The sequence below is a fragment of the Trichechus manatus genome, unplaced genomic scaffold (assembly GCF_000243295.1).
Source record: "Trichechus manatus latirostris isolate Lorelei unplaced genomic scaffold, TriManLat1.0 scaffold00062, whole genome shotgun sequence".
Taxonomy (NCBI): Eukaryota; Metazoa; Chordata; class Mammalia; order Sirenia; family Trichechidae; genus Trichechus; species Trichechus manatus.
The window spans coordinates 3,539,762-3,560,043 of record NW_004443998.1 but is presented as its reverse complement, the minus strand read 5'-3'; the positions used below and the strand labels follow the sequence as shown (position 1 = coordinate 3,560,043).

General features: G+C 41.2%; 1 protein-coding gene across 1 annotated transcript in view; it reads left to right on the top strand.

The window, feature by feature from the left end:
- The window catches only part of LEKR1 (leucine, glutamate and lysine rich 1), a 190,739-nt gene extending 175,322 nt beyond the window's left edge, over window positions 1-15,417 (top strand). The window contains exon 13 of the mRNA XM_012556355.2: window positions 14,620-15,417. Coding sequence (XP_012411809.2) covers window positions 14,620-15,027 — 408 coding nt within the window. The 3' untranslated portion in view covers window positions 15,028-15,417. The remainder of the gene's footprint in view (window positions 1-14,619) is intronic.
- Window positions 15,418-20,282: the final 4,865 nt, after the last annotated feature.

The following is a 20,282-nucleotide window of genomic DNA, read 5'->3' as shown; positions in this document are numbered from 1 at the left end:
CAGAGTTGTATCCAAGTGTTTGTCTTCAATTTCACTGATACTGTCTTCCGTCATTTCAAACTTGCTCCTCAGCGCTCCTAAGATGCTGTCCATTTCTGAAATCTTGTTGTTTATCTTTTGGATTTCTAATTGTTCTTTTTGTATGATTTCTACTTGTGAATTTATTTTAGCATTTCGTTCCTGTATTATTTTCTTGAATTCTTCCATTTTTTGGTCTGTATTTTCCATGGATTTATCTATTTTTTCCTCATTTTTGTCTGCTTTTTGCTTCAACTTTGTATAATTCTGAATATTAGAGATTTGAATTCCCTATCAGTTAGGTCTAGTGCCTTTTCTTCTACTGGAAGGTCATCTTGTGTTTTATTTTGAACACCTACTGGCACCATCCTGTCCTGTTTTTGTAAATGTTCAGATATTGTTTGCTGTCTGTGGGGCATTCAGTGGTTATTTTCCTTGTTTATTGATTGTAGATTTGTTTGTTACATCCTGTTTTTTGTTTTATTTAGTTATGTCTGAGCAGACGGACTGTGCGTTCTTTGTTGTTTGCTCGTCTGTGGACACGATAATTTTCACCTCCTTCTCCAATGGGCAGGGTCAGTCACTCAGGTACAGTACAGCAGGGCAGGTCCAGCTGAAGGGGAGTTTCTGGGATGGGTTGTTCGTGGCACGTACCAAGGCTGACAGTGTGGACCAGGAATCAGCACAGTGCCTGTGCTGCTTGGAACTGTGATGTTCAGTGCATGGTAGGCAGGAAGGAAGGGGTAAACTATGATGTGTGGAGCTAAGATGGGTATGGGAAAGATGAGAGAGTGGAGAGAGGGACAGGAGCCAAAAACATACACACAAACCAAAAGGAGTGCTAAGCGAGCTTGCTATTGGAGTGGAGAGATGAGAGACTGAGAAATGGGGAAAAACAAAAATGAAAAAAAAAAAAAGAAAAAGGGTAAAAGAAAAAAATGAATAAATTGAGAAACTGGAAATGAAGAAAGGCAAAAAGGGAACAAGAGAGAAAACAAAACAAAACAAAGAAACAAACAAACAAAAAAAAAACAAGAAAAAAGAAATGCCCCCAGGGATGTCCCTGTGAATCTGCACAGAGTAAGGGAAGAGCTTCCAAGCCACGTGGTACTGCCTGGCTACAAGGGGCTCCCAAGCCGAGAATAGAAAAAGAAAACAAACAAATCAAAACAGAACAAATCAGAGCAAACAAACAAAAAAGCCCTGGAGGTCCCACCAGCATGGTGGCACAGGCCGGGAAGCAGTTTCACAGCCTTTCAGGAAGAAGCAAAGATGGCGCACAGAGCCAGATATTTAAGAGAAATGAGGGGGAGGTGGTGGGAAGTAAGGAAGAAATCTAAAGAAGTGGAAAAAAGCAACACCAGCAGCCAACAAAACGCACTCAGGGAGCTGGCCAGTGAGGGCGGGCGGAATCCAAGTGACACCAGGGTGAAGCTTGTGCTTCCTGGCCAAGAGACTGTGGCTGCAGGAAGCAGAGGAGGCTAAGTGGGGGTGAAGAAGGGTGGGGGGTGGGAAAGCCTATATCGCTGGTTACCGGTTGTTCTGTTTCCTGCTGGAAGCTCCATGAAGCTGCTTTCCCATACCCTCTGTTCACTTATTTCTGATAGGAGTCCAAGATGGTGGATCCGTGCTGCGGTAGCTGATAGGGGACTTCTGTATGTATCTCTCCTCGCTCTCTGTTCTCTGTCAGTTTCTTATTCCATTTGGTGCTTAGCTGAGTTCTTTATCTCCTCAATTGATGCTTAGGGTTTCAGGACTGACGTGTGATTCTGTTTGACTTAGTTTTTCTGATCTTTGCTGCAGAGGGTCAGTGTGGTGCTTCTGACTATAGCACCGTGTTGTCTGGAAGTTGGTTTTCTAACTGTTAAATCCCAAAAGAAATGACAATATAGAAAATGAGAAGTAATTTATCAACTAGGACAAATAGAAAAAGACAAAATTTAGTAATATATTATCTTAGAGGTGAGCAGCAAGTGCCCTAAATTTTCTTTGGCAAAGATTTAATGTGAAAACAATTGGACATGAATATCTAAAGATTCCTAGTCTTAGGTTTTAAATTTAGTAAATACATACTGAGCATCTGTCTGGGTGCCAGGCACTGTTCTAGACGCTGGAGACACATTTATGAGCAAGACTGATGACCACCATTCCCTGTTCTCAAAGAGGAATTTAAGAAAACCTTGCATGGGTATTAAATCAATTACTTAAATGAAGAGTGACAAATAGAAACAGCATATAAAAAGCATAGATTAAAAGCTAGAAAATTGGCCCCAAGGGCCTGTATTAGTTACTATTGCTGTGTAACAAATGACCCCCAAAATTTATCGGTTTAAAACAACAAATATGTATTATTTCCCAGTTTCTGTGGGTCAGGAATCTGGGTGTGGTTGGCTGAGGCCTCAGACTCAAGGGCCCTCTCTCATGAGGTTGCTGACAGGGTGTCCCGTGGAGGCTGTGGTCTCATCTAAAGGCTGGACCAGGGAAGGATCAGCTTCTGGGCTCCCCTGCGTGGTCGTTGGCAGGATTTCTTACCTTGTGGTTGTTGGACAGAGAGCCTCAGTACCTTGCTATTGACCAGAGGCCTTCCTCAGCTCCTAGCCACGTGGACCCCTCCCTACGGCAGTGCACAGCATGGCAGCTGGCTGCCCTCAGGTTAAGGAAGTAATCGAGAGGGAGAGGGGATGCTTGAGATGGAAGCTACAGTCTTTTTGTAACCTAACCTCAGAAGTGACGTTCCATTGCTTCTACTGCATTCTTTTGTTACAAATGGGTGAATAAGTCCAAACCAGACTCAAAGTGAAGGGATGATGTAAGTGTGTGAATATCCGGAGGCACTGACCATTCGGGTTCATCTTAGAGGTGCCATTCACAGGGCTTCTAGAGATAAGCTTGGCAAGGGAAACAGACTAAAGGTGAAGAGAATTTCTTTTTCAGACAAATCAACCAACCAACCAACCAACCCGTTGCCATTGAGTCTATCTGACACATAGGGACCCTATAGGACAGAGTAGAACTGCCCCTGCAGGGTTTCCAAGGAGAGGCTAGTGGATTCGAACTGCCGACCTTTTGGTGAGCAGCCAAGCTCTTAACCACTGCGCCACTCGGGCTCCTTTCAGACAAAAAGAGGCACACTTATGGCTTTTCCTGCTCATTAGCTGTGAAAGGAAGCTGCTTAGTGGTGAGGTTTTAGTTTGTTTTTTTTTATGTGGATTTTTTTTTGAAAGATACAAGACACTGGGTTAGTATATGAAAGATCATGGATCATTGCTAGGGAGGAGAAAGGGATCCTCCTCAAAATAAAGAGATTTCCTTGTAGGGGGTAGACTAGATTTTCTATTAGAAGTTAACAAAATATCACCTCAAAGCTAAATAATTAGAACTGAACTGAAAGAGTTAATAAGGATGCTTCTCTGGTTAAACCCAAGTCCAGAGTATTCTTACAAAACAGAAAACAAGCCAATAAAATGATAGAACTTAAGAACCAGAAAGAATGGAGCTTATAGCATTTAAAGTAAAAAAGCACCGTGTTTTTGATTATGCACTCCAGACACTCGACATTTCTCAGATTCTGGAGAAACAACACTGCATTCACGTGGCCAGCACATTCCCATTAGGATGAAGATAAAGTGATGGGCTGATAAGGAGGCTGATTAAGGGCAGGAAAGCCCTGCTCTCTTCCAAGAGGCCAAGGAGTGGGTGGCCTTTGTTTTTCATTGTGTGGAGACAGCTTTTGAGGACAGAGGAAGCCAGAGTTTCTTCAGGGCCAAGGGGCGAACGGGGCTCCTCAGTGGGGCGGGGTTACCGAGAGCAGCGCAGAAAAAAAGGCCCTGTGCAGCGAGCAGAAAGAAAACGCCAGACGGCACTCTACTGAAAACCCAAGTGTGAAGAAGGCCCTGGAAAGTCTTGGTAGGGAAACGGCCACGCACACACACACACAATTAGAACGCTAAAATAAAAGAAAAAGGGAGTGAGAAAACAGAGTTAATATGTCCTTATCACTTAATGGGGCATTATCTTTTATCACGTAATAGGACGTTATCGCTGGAAACCAGGTTGAAATGGATCCCCTGCTTCTTGCTGCCGATTTCCCTTCCAAGTGAGTCCTGTCAGGAGAGTTAGGCCCCACTTTTAGGGGCCTCATTGTGATCCAGAGGAAGAATGTAGTCAATTCCAAAAACAGCCCCTGGACAGCCACCTTGAAGAAGGTGGAGAAAAACCAGAACAGAGAGTTCAATGTTTTTGTTGTTTCCAGACTCTAGTAAGGAAAACAAAGGGGCAGAAGTTTTAAATTCTACTAATTCCTGTAGCCGTCTGATGGCGATGGGATTCAAACATAGAAAGGGATGCTCTTGGTTAAACATGGAAGCTGGAATACATATGTTTATCTCTCCTTCATCCAAAAAAACCACTAAAATGACAGTAAAATAATAAAAAATGAATACATTCATAAGGACAAGGGGGACGGGAGGAGCAGGCCTAGATGAAAAAGCTGCCGACGGAATTTTAGGAAAGAGAAAGCAAGTGGGTGGGCGATAACTGACTCAGCAGAGGAAGGTATACTGAAAGGTAGCACCTGCGGGAGGTGGGCAGGGAGACACAGAAAGGAGTATGCTTTATTACGTGATGTAACGCTGGGAACACTCGGGAATTACAGACACCAGATGCCTTTGAAATTGGGAGAGTGGGCCTGAAAACAGGACTGTTTGAAAGTCCTAAAAGCAGCAGATAGATTCTCAGATGCTCTCCTTCACCACCTCCCAGGGTTAACCCCCCTTCAAGGAATGATAAGTACTTAAATATATATGCAGCATTGTTCCTGATAACAAAAAATAGATACAACATTAATGTTCATCCTAGGAGAATGCTTTTTTAATATGCATGCAGTGGAATAATGTATATAGAGTCGTTAGAAAGAATACAAAACAGCAAGAACTTCACACAAAGCGTGGATCTGTTCTTATTTAAAAAAAAAAAAAAGAGTACACGCGTGTCTCTGTAGGGTTTCAGATACGGAGAGAGAGAGATGGTAAGAAAAAGTCAAAGAAGGATTTGCTCCAGACTGTTAACAGTGGTCACTATTGGGGGTGGGTAGGAAGATGTGGGCAGGGTTTCACTTCTTATATACTTTTTAAAAATACTGGGGTCACGGATGATTTGCAAGTTTTTTTGGTGCTTTTCAATCATTTCCAAATGTAAAATTTATTGAGAGAGAAAGACCCATTTACTCTGGAAAGTTTACTGATAAATCTGGCAAGGATGGATCTAGGTTAGCCCTAAGATTTAGGAATACATGACATTTCAACCACAAATAGCTTATTTGAAAGAGGTACTTGCTTAGTTTTGGAATACTGTATGTGTTAACTGTGTTTGTATATTAAATCAAAACTGAGAAAATACACTTCTCTGGTAATTTCATCCATGAGAATGGAGAAACCAAAGTACCAGTTAGTAAATTACCAAACGAGTGGTTCTCAACTGTCTTAGTTATCTAGTGCTGCTATAACAGAAATACCACAAGTGGATGGCTTTAACAAACAGAAATTTATTTTCTCACAGTCTAGGAGGTGCCACCTCCAGGGGAAGGCTTTCTCTCACTGTCGGCTCTGGGGAAGGTCCTTGTCGTCAATCTTTCCCTGGTCTAGGAGCTTCTCAGAGAAAGGAACCTGAGTCCAAAGGACGCACTCTGCTCCTGGTTCTTCATTATTGGTGATAGGCGATCCCTGTGTCTCTCTGCTTGCTTCTCTCTTTTGTATCTCAAAAGAGATTGACTCAAGATACAAGCTAATCCTGTAGATTATATCCTGCCTCATTAACATAACTGCCTGTAATCCTGCCTCATTACATCACGGAGGTTAGGATTTACAACACATAAGAAAATTATATCAGATCACAAAATGGAGGACAACCACCCAGTGCTGGGAATAATGGCCTAGCTGAGTTGACACACATTTTGAGGGAACACTATTCAATCCATGACATCAACTTTGAGGCATGATAAATTGGAACATCTGAGTCTTACCAAAGCATAAGGGGGTGAAGGGGACAAGTCCTGTATCCTCTGACCCCACAGGGGGTTGGCAGGGAGGCTGGGTGAACTGGGGAAGATGAGCAGAGGTCTGAGAAGCTTAGCCTTAGGGCATGTAGCAGAGGAGGCTCCGGCTGGGGCTGTCCAACTGTGGAGAAAGAAATCCAGGCGAGACTTTGCGTTTTAACATGTTGGAGACCCAGTCAGTGCTGACGCAGACTATTTGCTGTTTTTGTTAGCTGCTGTTGAGAGCCAGAACATGGACAGAATGAGAAGAAATATGGAGAAATTGTTTTTGTTTTGTTTAAGGAACACTAATTAAATCTTAATTAAAGTTGGATTATTGAATTAGAAAAGTAAATCTTGAACGCTGTATTGTCATGGGCCCTTCCCATCCTGAAAAATCTGTTCATGAAGGATAGCAGTTCGAGGGATGGAGATTATTGCCCTCTGTTCCTACAGCCTCTGTTTTGATCCGTCTGCCATAGTTGTTTTCACAGTACCCATTGTGTTTGCAAGCATGGAAATATAATTTTAAAAACAATCTGCCTGACATGCATCTTACTTCTTCCCTGGAAATTTATTCAGATTCTCATTGCTGCCATACCAAAGGGCCATTTCCACTCTGCTGTGTTTGGGGCTGCTCAGATTAGCTGAAATTAGTTACAATGGGAGTTGGGCGCATCGCTTACTCATCCTTCTGGTTCCCATGCCTTTTCCACAGAGATTCTGTTACCTCAGCTCCCCACCTAGCGTACTCCTAACTAGCAATCCATTCTCTCTGAGATACGACTAGTTACAGTTGGTGGAAACCATGTAATCTGATAATTCCATCACTAGTTCTGATGTTCTGCACACAAAGCAGGAACAAAGCCGCCCATCTGTGCTTATTCTTTTCTTTTCTTTTTTTTTTTAACCATTACTTAGGTCTAAATTTTTCTCCTTTTAAAAATTGCACTTTAGATGAAGGTTTACAGAACAGACTAGTTTCTCATTAAATAGTTAGTACAGATATTGTTTTATGACATTGGTTAACAACCCAATGACATGTCAACACTCTCTCTACTCGACCTTGGGTTCCTTATTACCAGCTTTCCTGTCCCCTCCTGCCTTCTAGCCCTTGCCCCTGGGCTGTTGTGCCCCTTTAGTCTCATTTTGTTTTATGGGTCTGTCTAACCTCTGGCTGAAGGGTGAACCTCGGTAGTGACTTCATTACTGAGCTAAAAGGGTGTCCGGGGGCCATACTCTTGGTGTTTCTCTAGTCTCTGTCAGGCCAGTAAGTCTGGTCCTTTTTTGTGAGTTAGAATTTTTCCTACAGTTTTCTCCAGCTCTGTCTGGGACTCTCTATTGTGATCCCTATCAGAGCAGTCAGTGGTGGTAGCTGGGCACCATCTGGTTGTCCTGGACTCATTTTGGTGGAGGCCATGGTAGATGTGGTCCATTAGTCCTTTGGATTAATCATTCCCTTGCATCTTTAGTTTTTTTCATTCTTCCTTGCTCCCGAAGGGGTGAGACCAGTGGAGTATCATAGATGGCCACTCACAGGCTTTTAAGACCCCAGATGCTACTCACCAAAGTAGAATGTAGAACATTTTCTTTTTAAACTATGTTATGCCAATTGAGCTAGATGTTCCCTGAGACCATGGTCCCTACAGCCCTCAGCCAAGCAATTCAGTCCCTCAGGGAGTTTGGAGGTGTCTGTGGAGCTTCCATGACCTTGCCTTGGACAAGCTGTGCTGGCTTCCCCAGTACTGTGTACTGTCTTACCCTTCCATCTGTGCTTATTCTTCACTGAGTATTTGCTTTCCTGGCATGTTCCCCCCGAATGATACCAAATACAGCTGCATCCCATTGCACATGGGATTCTCACCTTCAGAACGATCAAGTAACCCGGCAGAGACTTCTCTGTCTCAGTCCTTCCACTGTTTTTGGAATTGAAGAAACCTAGCTGTCTCTAAGGATGAACATGAAAACAAACATAAAAATAAACCATTCTTACATCTCAAAAAGCAGGGAAATTGGCTATATTTTAATGTTAGGGATTCCAAACAGATGGTGAGATAATTTATGTTTTCATTTTGACATTTACCTACCCAGTGGGAGTACAATTAAGCCGTATTTTAAGCCCATTCAAAGTGGCCTTCATCTGAAAATGTTGCAGAGATATCTATAGATGCTGCTTTCCACCCATCTGCAGAGCGGAAGGAACCTCCATGAAAACATCAGGCTCCTGCTGTCTTCCCGTCCTCCCATCTTGGTCCCCTCCGAGACAGTTTCCACAGAGCTGGCAAAGGTATCTTCTTTTAATGCAAATTTGACCATGCCAGCCCCCTGCTTGAAATAAACCTTTTAATGATTCCCTGTCGCCCTCGGGATTAAGTCAAAACTCTAGTATTAATATGTCACCAAAGTGCTTCTTGGTCTGGCCCTGCTCGCTCCCTTGTACGGTCTGCCCTTGAGTCACACTGGGCCCCGTGTGGTCGAAGCTGTGCCTCTTTCCCGCTAACGGCCAGGTGTCTGCTCTCACTGCTCACTCTACCTGGCAAGCCCACTGCCCCTGCTTCCCCTGGCTGATGCCTCCCTCTTCCAGCTTAGTTGCAATCCAATGATGTTATTTCACCATGCTAAAATATGGCCAAAGATAATTGTATCCAAAACATTTAAAATGCCACGGCTTCGCTGACTATTCTCTTGTTTGCCTGTGTTTTTCAATCTTACTGAGCGTATTTTATCTTAAAAAGTTTTCCATATTGTTCAGTGAACACACATATTAAGATTCTACAACAACCCAATCTTCCTGTTGCCCAGAAAGATGTTGTGCCTAAATTGCTGACAACAATGTAACGGCGAGGGGATGATTCTTTTCCACGTGCGCTGGAATTTTCCACCCATGTGCAGCTGACTCTGGCCACATCCACGTGTCCTCTTGTCATGCCCCGTCACACACACTCCACCACCGAAATAGCAATCCTCTAAACTTGACTGCTTTCCCTTTCCATTTTTTGTCCCCACGACTGAGAAATTAGCGTAAGAACTGTCTGTTGCCCAAAGCTGAGTTATAATCACCGTTTCCGAGGGGACGGTGACGGTGGCGGAGGAGATACATGTATGATGAGATTCCCCCAACACTTCATTGTATTTGTGGCAACAACAAATACAGAAATTCCAACTTTGGATCCAGAAGCCCTGGTGGTGCAGTGGTTAAGGTGACTGACTGCTAATCGAATGGTCAGTGGTTTGAAACCAGCAGCAGCTCCTGGGAAGAAAGATGTGGCAGTCTGCTTCCACAGAGATTTACAGCCTTGGAAACCCTGTGGGGGTCCTAATAAATCGGAATCAACTCGAAGGCAGTGGGTTTTTTTTTTTTGGTTTTTAACTTTGGATCCTGTTTTTAGTTCAGAAGGTCATCCTAGTTTGGGAAGTAATAGAAGAAAGATAATTAATGCTTTATCCTGAAAGCTAACAGCTTTGAAGAGGGATGAGTTCCAGATCAGCGACTCCCACACCAAGAGCAACCAGCAGCTCCTCCCAAGTGCAGCCTGGAGTCTAATGGCAGTGTGCTGCCACTGTGTTTGCTGCGGGGACAGCTTTTGCTTCTCTCTGCCTTTTCATTTTCTCTGTTAGCAGAATGTCACTTGCCTGAAATAGCTTTGAAGTGATTTGCTTTACAGATGTTTTCTTTAGAGCAATACTCCTTTCCTTTGAGACTTGGATTTAGTTTTGGAAATGGATAGAATTTTATTTCTCTTTCCAGGAGAGCTTTTCTCATCACATTATCTGGCATTTCACCCTCCCATATTGTTGCACCTATTACTTGGGTGATCAATTTACTGACCCCATTATTCACTGCTAACCATTTCTTCTTTTACATATTAAAATAAAATGAACTCTTTCTCATAGTTTTCTTAATCAGGAGTATTTTTATATTTATTGAAAGCCACTTAAATACAATCACTTCAACACATTATGCCAGCTTAGTCTAAACAAGAAACACGATGCATTAATTTCTTTTTTAAAGAAAGTTTAGGTTGATAGAGTTTAGAAAATGTGGGCAAAATCAGATGGAAATATCTTACTGTTTTGTACTGCTTCAATGTTTTAGGAACTGTGATGGTTAAGGTTATGTGTCAAGTTGGCTAGGCCACGATTCTCAGTGGTTTGGCAGGTATTATGTAATCATCCTCCATTTTGTGATCCGATGTGAGCAGCCAATCAATTGAAAGGGGAGTTTCCTTTGGAGTGTGGCCTGCATCCAATATATATGGATGTTCTGGCAAAGCTTGCCCTCTCTTGATCCTGCATCCAATTCGTCATCCTTGAACCTCCAGTTCTTGGGACATGAGTCAGCAGCCTGATGTTTGACCTGCAGATTTTGGAATTCACCAGCTCTCACAGCCCTGTGAGCCAGCAGCCTGCGATCTGACCTGCCAATTTGGTTTCATCAGCCCCTGCAACCACATGAGTCAGGAGAAGCCTCCAGCCTGATGCCTGACCCATGGATTTGGGACTTGCCATCCTCCACAACTGTGTGAGTTGTTTCCTTGAAATAAATCTCTCTCCACATATATGCTACCACGCATCTGTCAGTTTGTCATACTGTGATGGCTTGCATGTCACTGTGATACTGGAAGCTACGCCACCAGTATCTCAAATACCAGCAGGGTCACCCACTGTGGGCAGGTTTCAGCAGAGCTTCCAGACGAAGACTAGGAAGAAGGACCTGATGCTCTGCTTCTGAAAGAACTGGACAGTGAAAACCTTATGAATAGTAGCGGAACATTGTCTGATATAGTGCTGGAAGATGAGCCCCTTGGGTTGGAAGGCACTCAAAAGATGACTGGGGAAGAGCTGCCTCCTCAAAGTAGAGTCAACCTTAATGACATGGATGGAGTCAAGCTTTCAGGACCTTCATTTTCTGATGTGGCGTGACTCAAAATGAGAACAGCTGCAAACATCCATTAATAATCAGGACATGGAATTATGAAGTATGAATCTAGGAAAATTGAAAATCATGAAGAATGAAATGGAGCACATAAAGATTGCTATCCTAGCCATTAGTGAGCTGAAATAGACTGGTATTGGCCATTTTGAATCAGACAATCATATAGTCTACTATACCAGAAATGACAGATTGAAGAGGAATAGTGTCACATGTATTGTCAAAAAGAACATTTCCAGATCTATCCTGAAGTACAGTGCTGTCAGTGACAGGAAAATATCCATACACCTACAAGGAAGACCAGTTAATGTGACTGTTATTCAAAAGTACGCACCAAACACTAAGGTTAAAAATGAAGAAATTGAAGATTTTTACCAACTTCTACAGTCTGAAATTGATCAAACATGCTATCAAGATGCACTGATAATTACTGGTGATTGGAATGCGAAAGTTGGAAACAAAGAAGGATCAGTAGTTGGAAAATATGGCCTTGGTGATGGAAACAATGCCAGAGATCGCATGGTAGATTTTTCCAAGAACAATGAATTCTTCATCGCAAATACCTTTCTTCAACAACATAAACAGAAACTATACACATGGACCTCGCCAGATGGAATGCACAGGAATCAAATCGACTACATCTGTAGAAAGAGATGATGGAAAAGCTCAATATCATCAGCCAGAACAAAGCCAGGGGCCGACTGCGGAACAGACCCAGACCATCAACGACTCATATGCAAGTTCAAGTTGAAGCTGAAGAAAATTAAAACAAATCCATGAGAGCCAAAATACAAACTTGAGTATATTCTACCTGAATTTAGAGACCATCTCAAGAACGGATTTGAGGCACTGAACACTAATAACCAAAGACCATATGAACTGTGGAAAGACATCAAGGATATCATACATGAAGAAAGCGAGAGGTCGTTAAAAAGACAGGAAAGAAAGAAAAGACCAAAATGGATATCAGAAGAGACTTCGAAACTTGCTCTTGAAAGTAGAGTAGCTAAAGCAAACGCAAGAAGTGATGACATAAAACAGCTGAACAGAAGATTTCAAAGAGCAGCTCAAGAAGACAAAGTAAAGTATTATAATGAAATGTGCAAAGCCCTGGAGTTAGAAAACCAAAAGGGAAGAACACACTCAGCATTTCTCAAGCAGAAAGAACTGAAGAAAAAATTCAAGCCTCAAGTTGTAGTACTGAAGGATTCTATGGGGAAAATATTAAATGATGCAGGAAGCATCAAAAGAAGATGGAAGGAATACAGAGTCACTGAACCAAAAAGAATTGGCCGACCTTCAACTTTTTGGGGAGGTAGCATATGATCAAGAACCGATGGTACTGAAGGAAGAAGTCCAAGCTGCACTGAAGGCATTGGCAAAAAACAAGGCTCCAGGAATTGATGGAATACCAATTGAGATGTTTCAACAAATGGATGTAGTGCTGGAGGTGGTCACTCCTCTATGCCGAGAAATTTGTGCCCATTCCAAAGACAGGTGATCCAGCTGAATGCTGAAATTATCAAACAATATCATTAATATCACACACAAGTAAAATTTTGCTGAAGATCATTCACAAATAGTTGCAGCAGTACACTGACAGAGAAATTCCAGAAGTTCAAGCTGTATTCAGAAGAGGAGGTGGAACAAGGGATATCATTGCTGGTGTCAGATGGATCCTGACTGAAAGCAGAGAATACCAGAAAGATGTTTACCAGTGTTTTATTTACTGTGCAAAGGCATTTGACGGTGTGGATCATAACAAATTATGGATAATGTTGTGAAGAATGGCAATTCCAAAACACTTGGTTGTGCTCATGAGGAATTTGTACATAGACCAAGAGGCAGTCATTTGAACAGAACGAGGAGATACTCTGTGGTTTAAAGTCAGGAAATGTGTGCATCAGGGTATCCTTTCACCATACTTATTCGCTCTGTGTACTGAGCAAATAATCTGAGAAGCTGGACTATATGAAGAAAAATGGGGCACCAGGACTGGAGGAAGACTCATTAACAACCTGCAATATGCAGATGACACAACCTTACTTGCTGAAAGTGAAGAGGACTTGAAGCACTTTCTGATGAAGATCAAAGACCACAACCTTCAGTGTGGATTGCACCTCAACATAAAGAAAACAAAAACCCTCACAATTGGATCAATAGGCAACATTATGATAAATGGAGAAAAGATTGAAGTTGTCAAGGATTTCATTTTACTTGGATCCACAATCAATGAACTTGGAAGCAGCAGTCAAGAAATCAAACGACCCATTGCATTGGGCAACTCTGCTGCAAAAGACCTCTTTAAAGTGTTAGAAAGCAAAAATGTCACTTTAAGGACTAAGGTGCTCCTGACCCAAGCCACGGTGTTTTTAATCACCTCATATGCATGCAAAAGCTGGATAATGAATACGAAGACCAAAGAAGAATTGATGCCTTTTAATTATGGTGTTAATGAAGAATATTGAATATACCATGGACTGTCAGAAGATTGAACAAATAATCTGTCTTGGAAGAAATACAGCTCCTTAGAGGCAAGGATGGTAAGCCTTCGTCTCACATACTTTGGACATGTTATCAGGAGGGACCAGTCCCTGGAGAAAGACATCCTGCAGAGATGAGTGTCAAGATTTTGGGAAAATCCAAGACCTATTTCTTACCATGGGCCTTAAATTAATATTGAGTGAATTCCATAGATCAGAGATGGGTAACTCCTCAACTAGAAATGTAGACTCTCAGAATTTAAAGGGGCATTGATGATCTCTAGTCCGGTCACACATTTGAAGCCTAAATTTCCTCTCATACATCCCTTTCAAGTGAGATTGAACCATTAGGGTGTCCTCTGACAGGTCTGTTAAAAAGTTCTTTCCTATGTTAAACCCCACAGCTTCCGCCCTTGGGTTCAGATTCTACTGGAGACATAAAAGGAAGCTCTGCTTAAACTTACGAGACTGCAGGCTTCTTGAGGGCAAGAACTGTATGCGCTGTAGTTTTAGTAACTTGATAAGTGATTGCTGAATGGAGTTAAAAGCAGATGTTCTTTACCTTTGGAATATTATCTTACAAAATAAAATTGCCAAAGTATTTAAGTTCCTTTTAGAAAGCATCATATAAAGTAACTGATTTTATGATTTAAATGCTATAATTTCGAAATTAAAGCAGTTTTACCTGTTTGTCTTATGTATTTCAGTCTGTATCTTCAGACTTAGAGGCAACTATAGAATAACATACATAATGACCCTACAAACATTAACTATTAGACGTCATATGTGCAGGACATACAGTCTGAGACACAAGGCACAGAGCATTTGAAACCCCACTGAAGCAGGCTTTAGAAGTCCTGGGTTTCAGCCCCACCACCACCAACTGGGTGACCCTAGGTAGGTCACTCAGTCTCTCTTGTTCTTGGTTCCTCTTCTGAAAACTTCAAGGGTTGAACCACATGCTTGCCTAAAGTTCTTTCTAGCTTCACAAATTGCGTTTCTGACTTGTCTGTCCCATATGGTAGAGTGTCTGCAGAGGCAGTCAAAGAACACAGACCCCTAATTTCCAGTTCACTTCTCAATTTAGATCGCCTATAACTATTCATTTAGGTACACTGTTCGAAGTGTTTTTTGATTTTGTTTTCTATTTTCAGAACACTGTTCTTCAGGAGACAGTGCGTAGAGAGTGTGAAGAACGCTTCGAACTGACGGAGGCTTTGAGTCAAGCCAGAGAACAGCTCCTGGAGCTGAGGAAGCTCAGTGGAAGTTTACCGTTGTCACCGTGTTCCCTCAGCCAGGGCAACCTAACCTTCTCTGCTGCAGCAGTCAGTAATCACGGAGAGAAAAGCCTTGCAAGAGCGAACTCTAAAAAAGGAATCAAAATCCCCAGCCTGCAACCAGTGTCAAAACCCACCGTTTCCCCAGAGAAGCCCAAGAGGATGGGCAGCTCAGGTTTGCCTGTCTTCCCTCAACCAAATCCTCCCAGGGGTCGCACATCTTCAGGAAATGAGACCAGACAAAGACAGGCTGCCATTCTTTGGAGGAGGCTGAGTCGGCAATGATTGACCCCAAGTCAGGAGGCCAGGGACAGGTCCACACGGCGTGCACAGCCTTTCACGGAGTACCATAGACTCCCTGTAACTGAGGAGGATGAAGATGGAATTACTGTCACAGATCAAGAATGGGGGTTAAAATGCATGCCTATAGGTATTTTTAACAACGCCAAGAGGAAGAAAAATGTAAAAAACTAGGAAATTATGAAGTCACATTTTCTAAGGGGCCTTTGAAATTGCAACAGAGAATCAAGTTGTTGGTAGCCTAGAGGCCAATTGTACATTGTCTGTGTCTTCTGTATTGTATATGTTTAGATGTGCTGTATAAATATGTCCTTTTAGAGATCACAGCTAAAAATTCTCACCCATAGGGTCTTTTTCATTTTCTTGCACATTTCAAGCAGGTGTATTTCTACAAAAAAAAAAAAAAAAGAAGATTGTATTGGTTTTGTTGGTGTTTGTTCATTCATTGTTTTGCTGAATAGATTAAATAGATATAGTAAGTATTCCAAATAAAAAAAGAAAGTACTTTAGTCCTTAATTAGATAATTTCCAAAATGCTTTGTTCAAATATTCAGAGAGTTCATCGTTATCATCAAAAGCTTCTTTTTTTTTTCACCTCACGATCTAATTAACTTTTTAGGCTAGGTCGGAAGTAATGATAGATGGCCTTCAGGAAGACAACCTTCCCTATGTTTTCAGAGGGTGGGGACCTTCTAGACTAGAAAAAGGGACAGTAACACTAATTCAAGGAAACGTAGTTTGCTTTTCATACTACAAGATTATTTTAGAAAATGGAGAGCTTGGCCATGACAATATCACTTGGTATAGATTTTCTGCTTGGAATGTTTTTTGGTACTAGGAGGTAGGCTTTGATTTGAACTTGTATTCTGCAGCTGATAGAAAGAGAACTAAATCAAGACAATTTAATAAAGGCACAGAGAGCTAATTTGAGATTCAAATTTTATTACCCTTGAAACTAGGCAACTGGTTAACATGGATTCGATTTTCAGAGTGACAAAGTAAAGCCAGAAATCAGATCAGCTGTTTTGTAGCTAAAAGCTTCAGGTTCCTCCCGTTTCTTAAAACCCAAGTCTTTACCTTAAGCTAGTGTTTGATTATTTTTTTTCTCCGTCCGATAGAAGCGTATTTTTGTTTTAAGACAGACATTACTTAATCCTCCATCTGACTGTATCATGGACATCCAGCCTTCCTAGTCCCAGACCAAAATGATAGAAACACATAAAACATGGCACACAAAACTCTCTGCTATTTGGCTAGCTTATTAATGAGAGAATCCAAAAGTACTTGGAAAAAAATTAAGTTATTAAGCAAAATCAAGTTTATCTCCAATATTTCAAGGGCTCAGTCTAATCTACCAGTAGAGGGTTTTAACTCAAAAAATTACCGCACAAGTCCACTGATTTCCTGACTAGTTTAAGTGATCCCGTCTTGTGCATAACTTTGGAATGCTTGCTTTCATTTTGCAGAGATTGATGTTCCTTGTAATGGCATTTGGCAAGAGCACAACGTCATAGAATAGTGACAGCACTGGGTAGACTTTTGTGGTCACCTCAACCTTCTTCTTGTAGATAAGGAGAGATGCCCAAAGAGACAGCGACATAGCTGAGGTCATGCAGCGAGTCAGGGGCAAATATGCAACCAGAACCTGTATCCTTTACATCTCACTCATCCACTCACCGGGGCATCCCACGCCTCCATTGCGATTTTTGTCAATAGCACCCACAATATATTTACTGAATATTTTTCTTTAAATTTATATAAAAAGGAAACTTGACCCAAAGAATTGTTTGTTGTTGTTGTGAGTTGCCACGGAGTCATCTCTGACTCATGGTGAGCTTAGGTATAACAGAACAAAATGTCGCCCAGTCCTGTGCTATCTTCACGATCGTTGGTAAGTTTCAGTTCATTGTTGCAGCTACTACATCAATGTACCCAAAGAATAATAACTGTTAAAGTAGTAATGAGTTTTATTTGCTAGTTATATTTTTTCTAGTGCACTTTAAAAATGAATATCTATTAAAATAAGAACTGTTCATTGGTGCACACCCTAAAACCATCTTGTATAATGCCAGCAGTACCCATGCCAACTTTGGGAACTACTGCACTAGACCTCATCGTCTCTGATCTGTTGTTTGCCTGTTTCAATTATAAGTCTCATGGCATAAGGTAAATGGCAAGTACTAGTGAGCGCGTCGGAGGGTATTTGGGGCGACAGGTTTTGTTATCAGGTTACACATGCTTTTTCCAGTCTTGAACTTCCAGCACTCGGTTCAGGAACCATGGGGATAGAATAGCTTTCTTGATTTTTCCCAAATTATGAGCATATTTAAATTGGTAAAGAAAGTCACACATAAGCTTTTCAAAAATGGATGTAAAGACTATCAGGGCAAAGCATGGTTTCTGAGTTTGTTGTTACGCCCTTGCTTTCCAAGGAGTAATTCTGTAATTAATCACTCTGAAAACAGAATCGTGATCGGCAGTGAGACTGTGTTATACTCCACAACTATGCCAGAGAAGTAATTCTGTGGATAAACAGAGAGACAATATTTACATTTGTTTCAGCCTAGACCATTTGAATGGTGCAGACTAAGCTGCGTGTTTATATATTTTGAAGAAAGACATGTAAAGAGAAGAGAACAGCATTAGAGTATGTAACATAGCGGTTACATGATTTCCTTGATTCGAACTTTCCTCGATTTTCTCACCGATGAATGAACTCCTGGCATGAAACAGTATCAGGAAGGTTAACAGAGTGGTGAATACTACGGCAAAATAAAGATTTCAAATGCATATAATAGATATCGAGTCTAATAGTTTTAATTTCTCTATAAATATACTCTTCCTGTGACCTCAGCGGAAGGATTTATGTGTCAAGAGAAAAGAACGTCATAGAAAGTATTCTTTAGAGAGTTATAACCCTCTCTGTTTTTCTTCTTAAACTGGTATTTGTGGACAAAGATGGGAAAATTCTTTTATAGCTAGCATAGACTTTTCAAGCAGTTTTTAAAAATCTAATCAGATTAAATCACTGTATTTATAGTTGGTCAGAACTACTTAAAAGTTCTATTTTCTGGCAATGGAACTGACAGAAGAGACATTAATATTTAATATTATGTAAGACTAAGATCTTTTAATGTTCCATTAGTCTAAATGTTTGCTAATATTACAAATCCATTATAGTTAGTTTCTCTGATTATGGAACAAATTTTCTCAAGCTTTGTCTTTTAAAATTCTTATGGCTATTAAAATACTGCACTGATAGATCACCCTAGTATCCTAAATGGGTTAATGCTCTGCAGCTGAAAATTCCCAGTGGTTATAGAGCATAGGAAATCAATCTGGAATGTGTCCAAAGTTCACAAATCTTCTAAGGATTATGGCTTATTGGACATTTTCATATTTTAAGAAAACATTGTAGCCTGTATCTTGCACAGGACACCTTTAGTGGTCCCCAAACCATGACAGACAATTATGGTGGCATTCCCAAGGTGGTGTCTATGGTATCTTAAGAAATCTGACTTCTCCTCTTGAGAATATAAACACTGTATAATAATAAATTCTGAAGCCACTGTTATTGTGCTGAATCTTTAGACTCTTAAATGCAAATTATATCACTTTTGCACATTCTGAATTTCACATATAGAATTTTCTTAGCAATACAGTAGTCAAATCTGGAACACATTTATCTTATGACAATGTTTACCGCGATCCACTAAGTCAAAGGTTTCCCTCTTCTCTAACATTTATATCACATAGCGCTTTACAGCCATCAAGTGAGTAGAAAAATTTACTAGAATCCCTTACTCCAAAAATAAATCCATAAGAGAAAACTGAATCACAGAGCTTAAGCAATTTGCCCAAAATGAATAATAAATAAGATTTACAAAGAACTCTTAAACTTTGGCAGTTTCTGAGCTTTTCGACCCATAGTTTAATACTGAAATGTAGTATTCACTCACTAACTTCTTCAGCAGCTATGGAGATTTCCTTTTTTTTTTTTTTAATCTCTGAGAGCTACAAAGATAAGTAGGGCATGCATCGGATCCCCAGGAACTGCGTAGTCAGGGGCAGAGAGAACGTGTGTGAAGAGACCAGAATATACGGCAGAAGGTGTTAAGTAGCTACCATTCAAGAGAAAGGTATTATATGAGTTCAGCTTCTTGCTAGAAGAATCGGTAAATACTTTAAACGAGAATTGGCATTTACTATAAGTAGGTCTTGAAGAATGGGTAAGTTTTTTATGGAATAAGGTATTCCAGGAGGAGGAAACATATAAACAGAGTCACAGATACGGGAAGTATAGAGAACATTTGGTGAAGGGAAGTCTAGGAACTTGAAAAGGTAGGCCCACCCTGTTGCAGGCTTTTGGGAGCCCTAGTGGTGCTGTGGTTAAGAGCTCGGCTGCTAACCAAAAGGTCAGCAGTTCCAATCCACCAGCTGCTCCTTGGAAACCCTATAGGGCAGAATCAAGTCGATGGCAATGGTTTTTTTTTTTTTTTTTTTTTGGTGAAGATTTTCGACGGACAGTGGCATGCACTTTGCTGAAATGTGGGAACATTGCTCCGTCGATGCTGTATCGGAGTGATTGTGAAGTGGAAAGAACAGAGCTGGCACCCCAGCTGGGAGCGTAGTACAGTAGTCTGGACAAGACTTCATGAAGTTCTCAGTAAAGATGCTGATATTGGGGGTAAATAGGAGGCAGCTGATTCAAACTCTCTTTAGAGAAGGGAAGGAATCTGTTCCCTGTTAACTGCAGCTTGAAACCATTGCCAGCCATTGCCGACTTAGCAGAGGTGCATTTTATGAGACTGGCTCCAATTAAACTATCATCCCCTATTTACAAATATTATAGCTTTTCAGAAAAATGTGAAATAATAGGAACTGTATTTTCTTTCGGGCAACAGGTAATTGACGCCACAAACTCTGTAATCATGAGAACTCTTTTTATTTACTTATTTTTCTTGTATTTTAGATGAAGGTTTACAGAGCAAACTAGTTTCTCATTAAACAATACGCGTATAGTTTTGTGACATTGGTTGCCAACCCCACGACATGTCAACACTCCTCTCTTCTTGAACTTGGGTTCCCCGTTACCAGTTTTCCTGTCCCCTCCTGCCTTCTTGTCCTTGCCCCTGAGTTGGTGTGGCCATTTAGTCTTGTTTTGTTTTATGGACCTGTCTAACCTCTGGCTGAAGGGTGAACCTCGGAGGTAACTTCATTACTGAGCTAAAAGGGTGTCC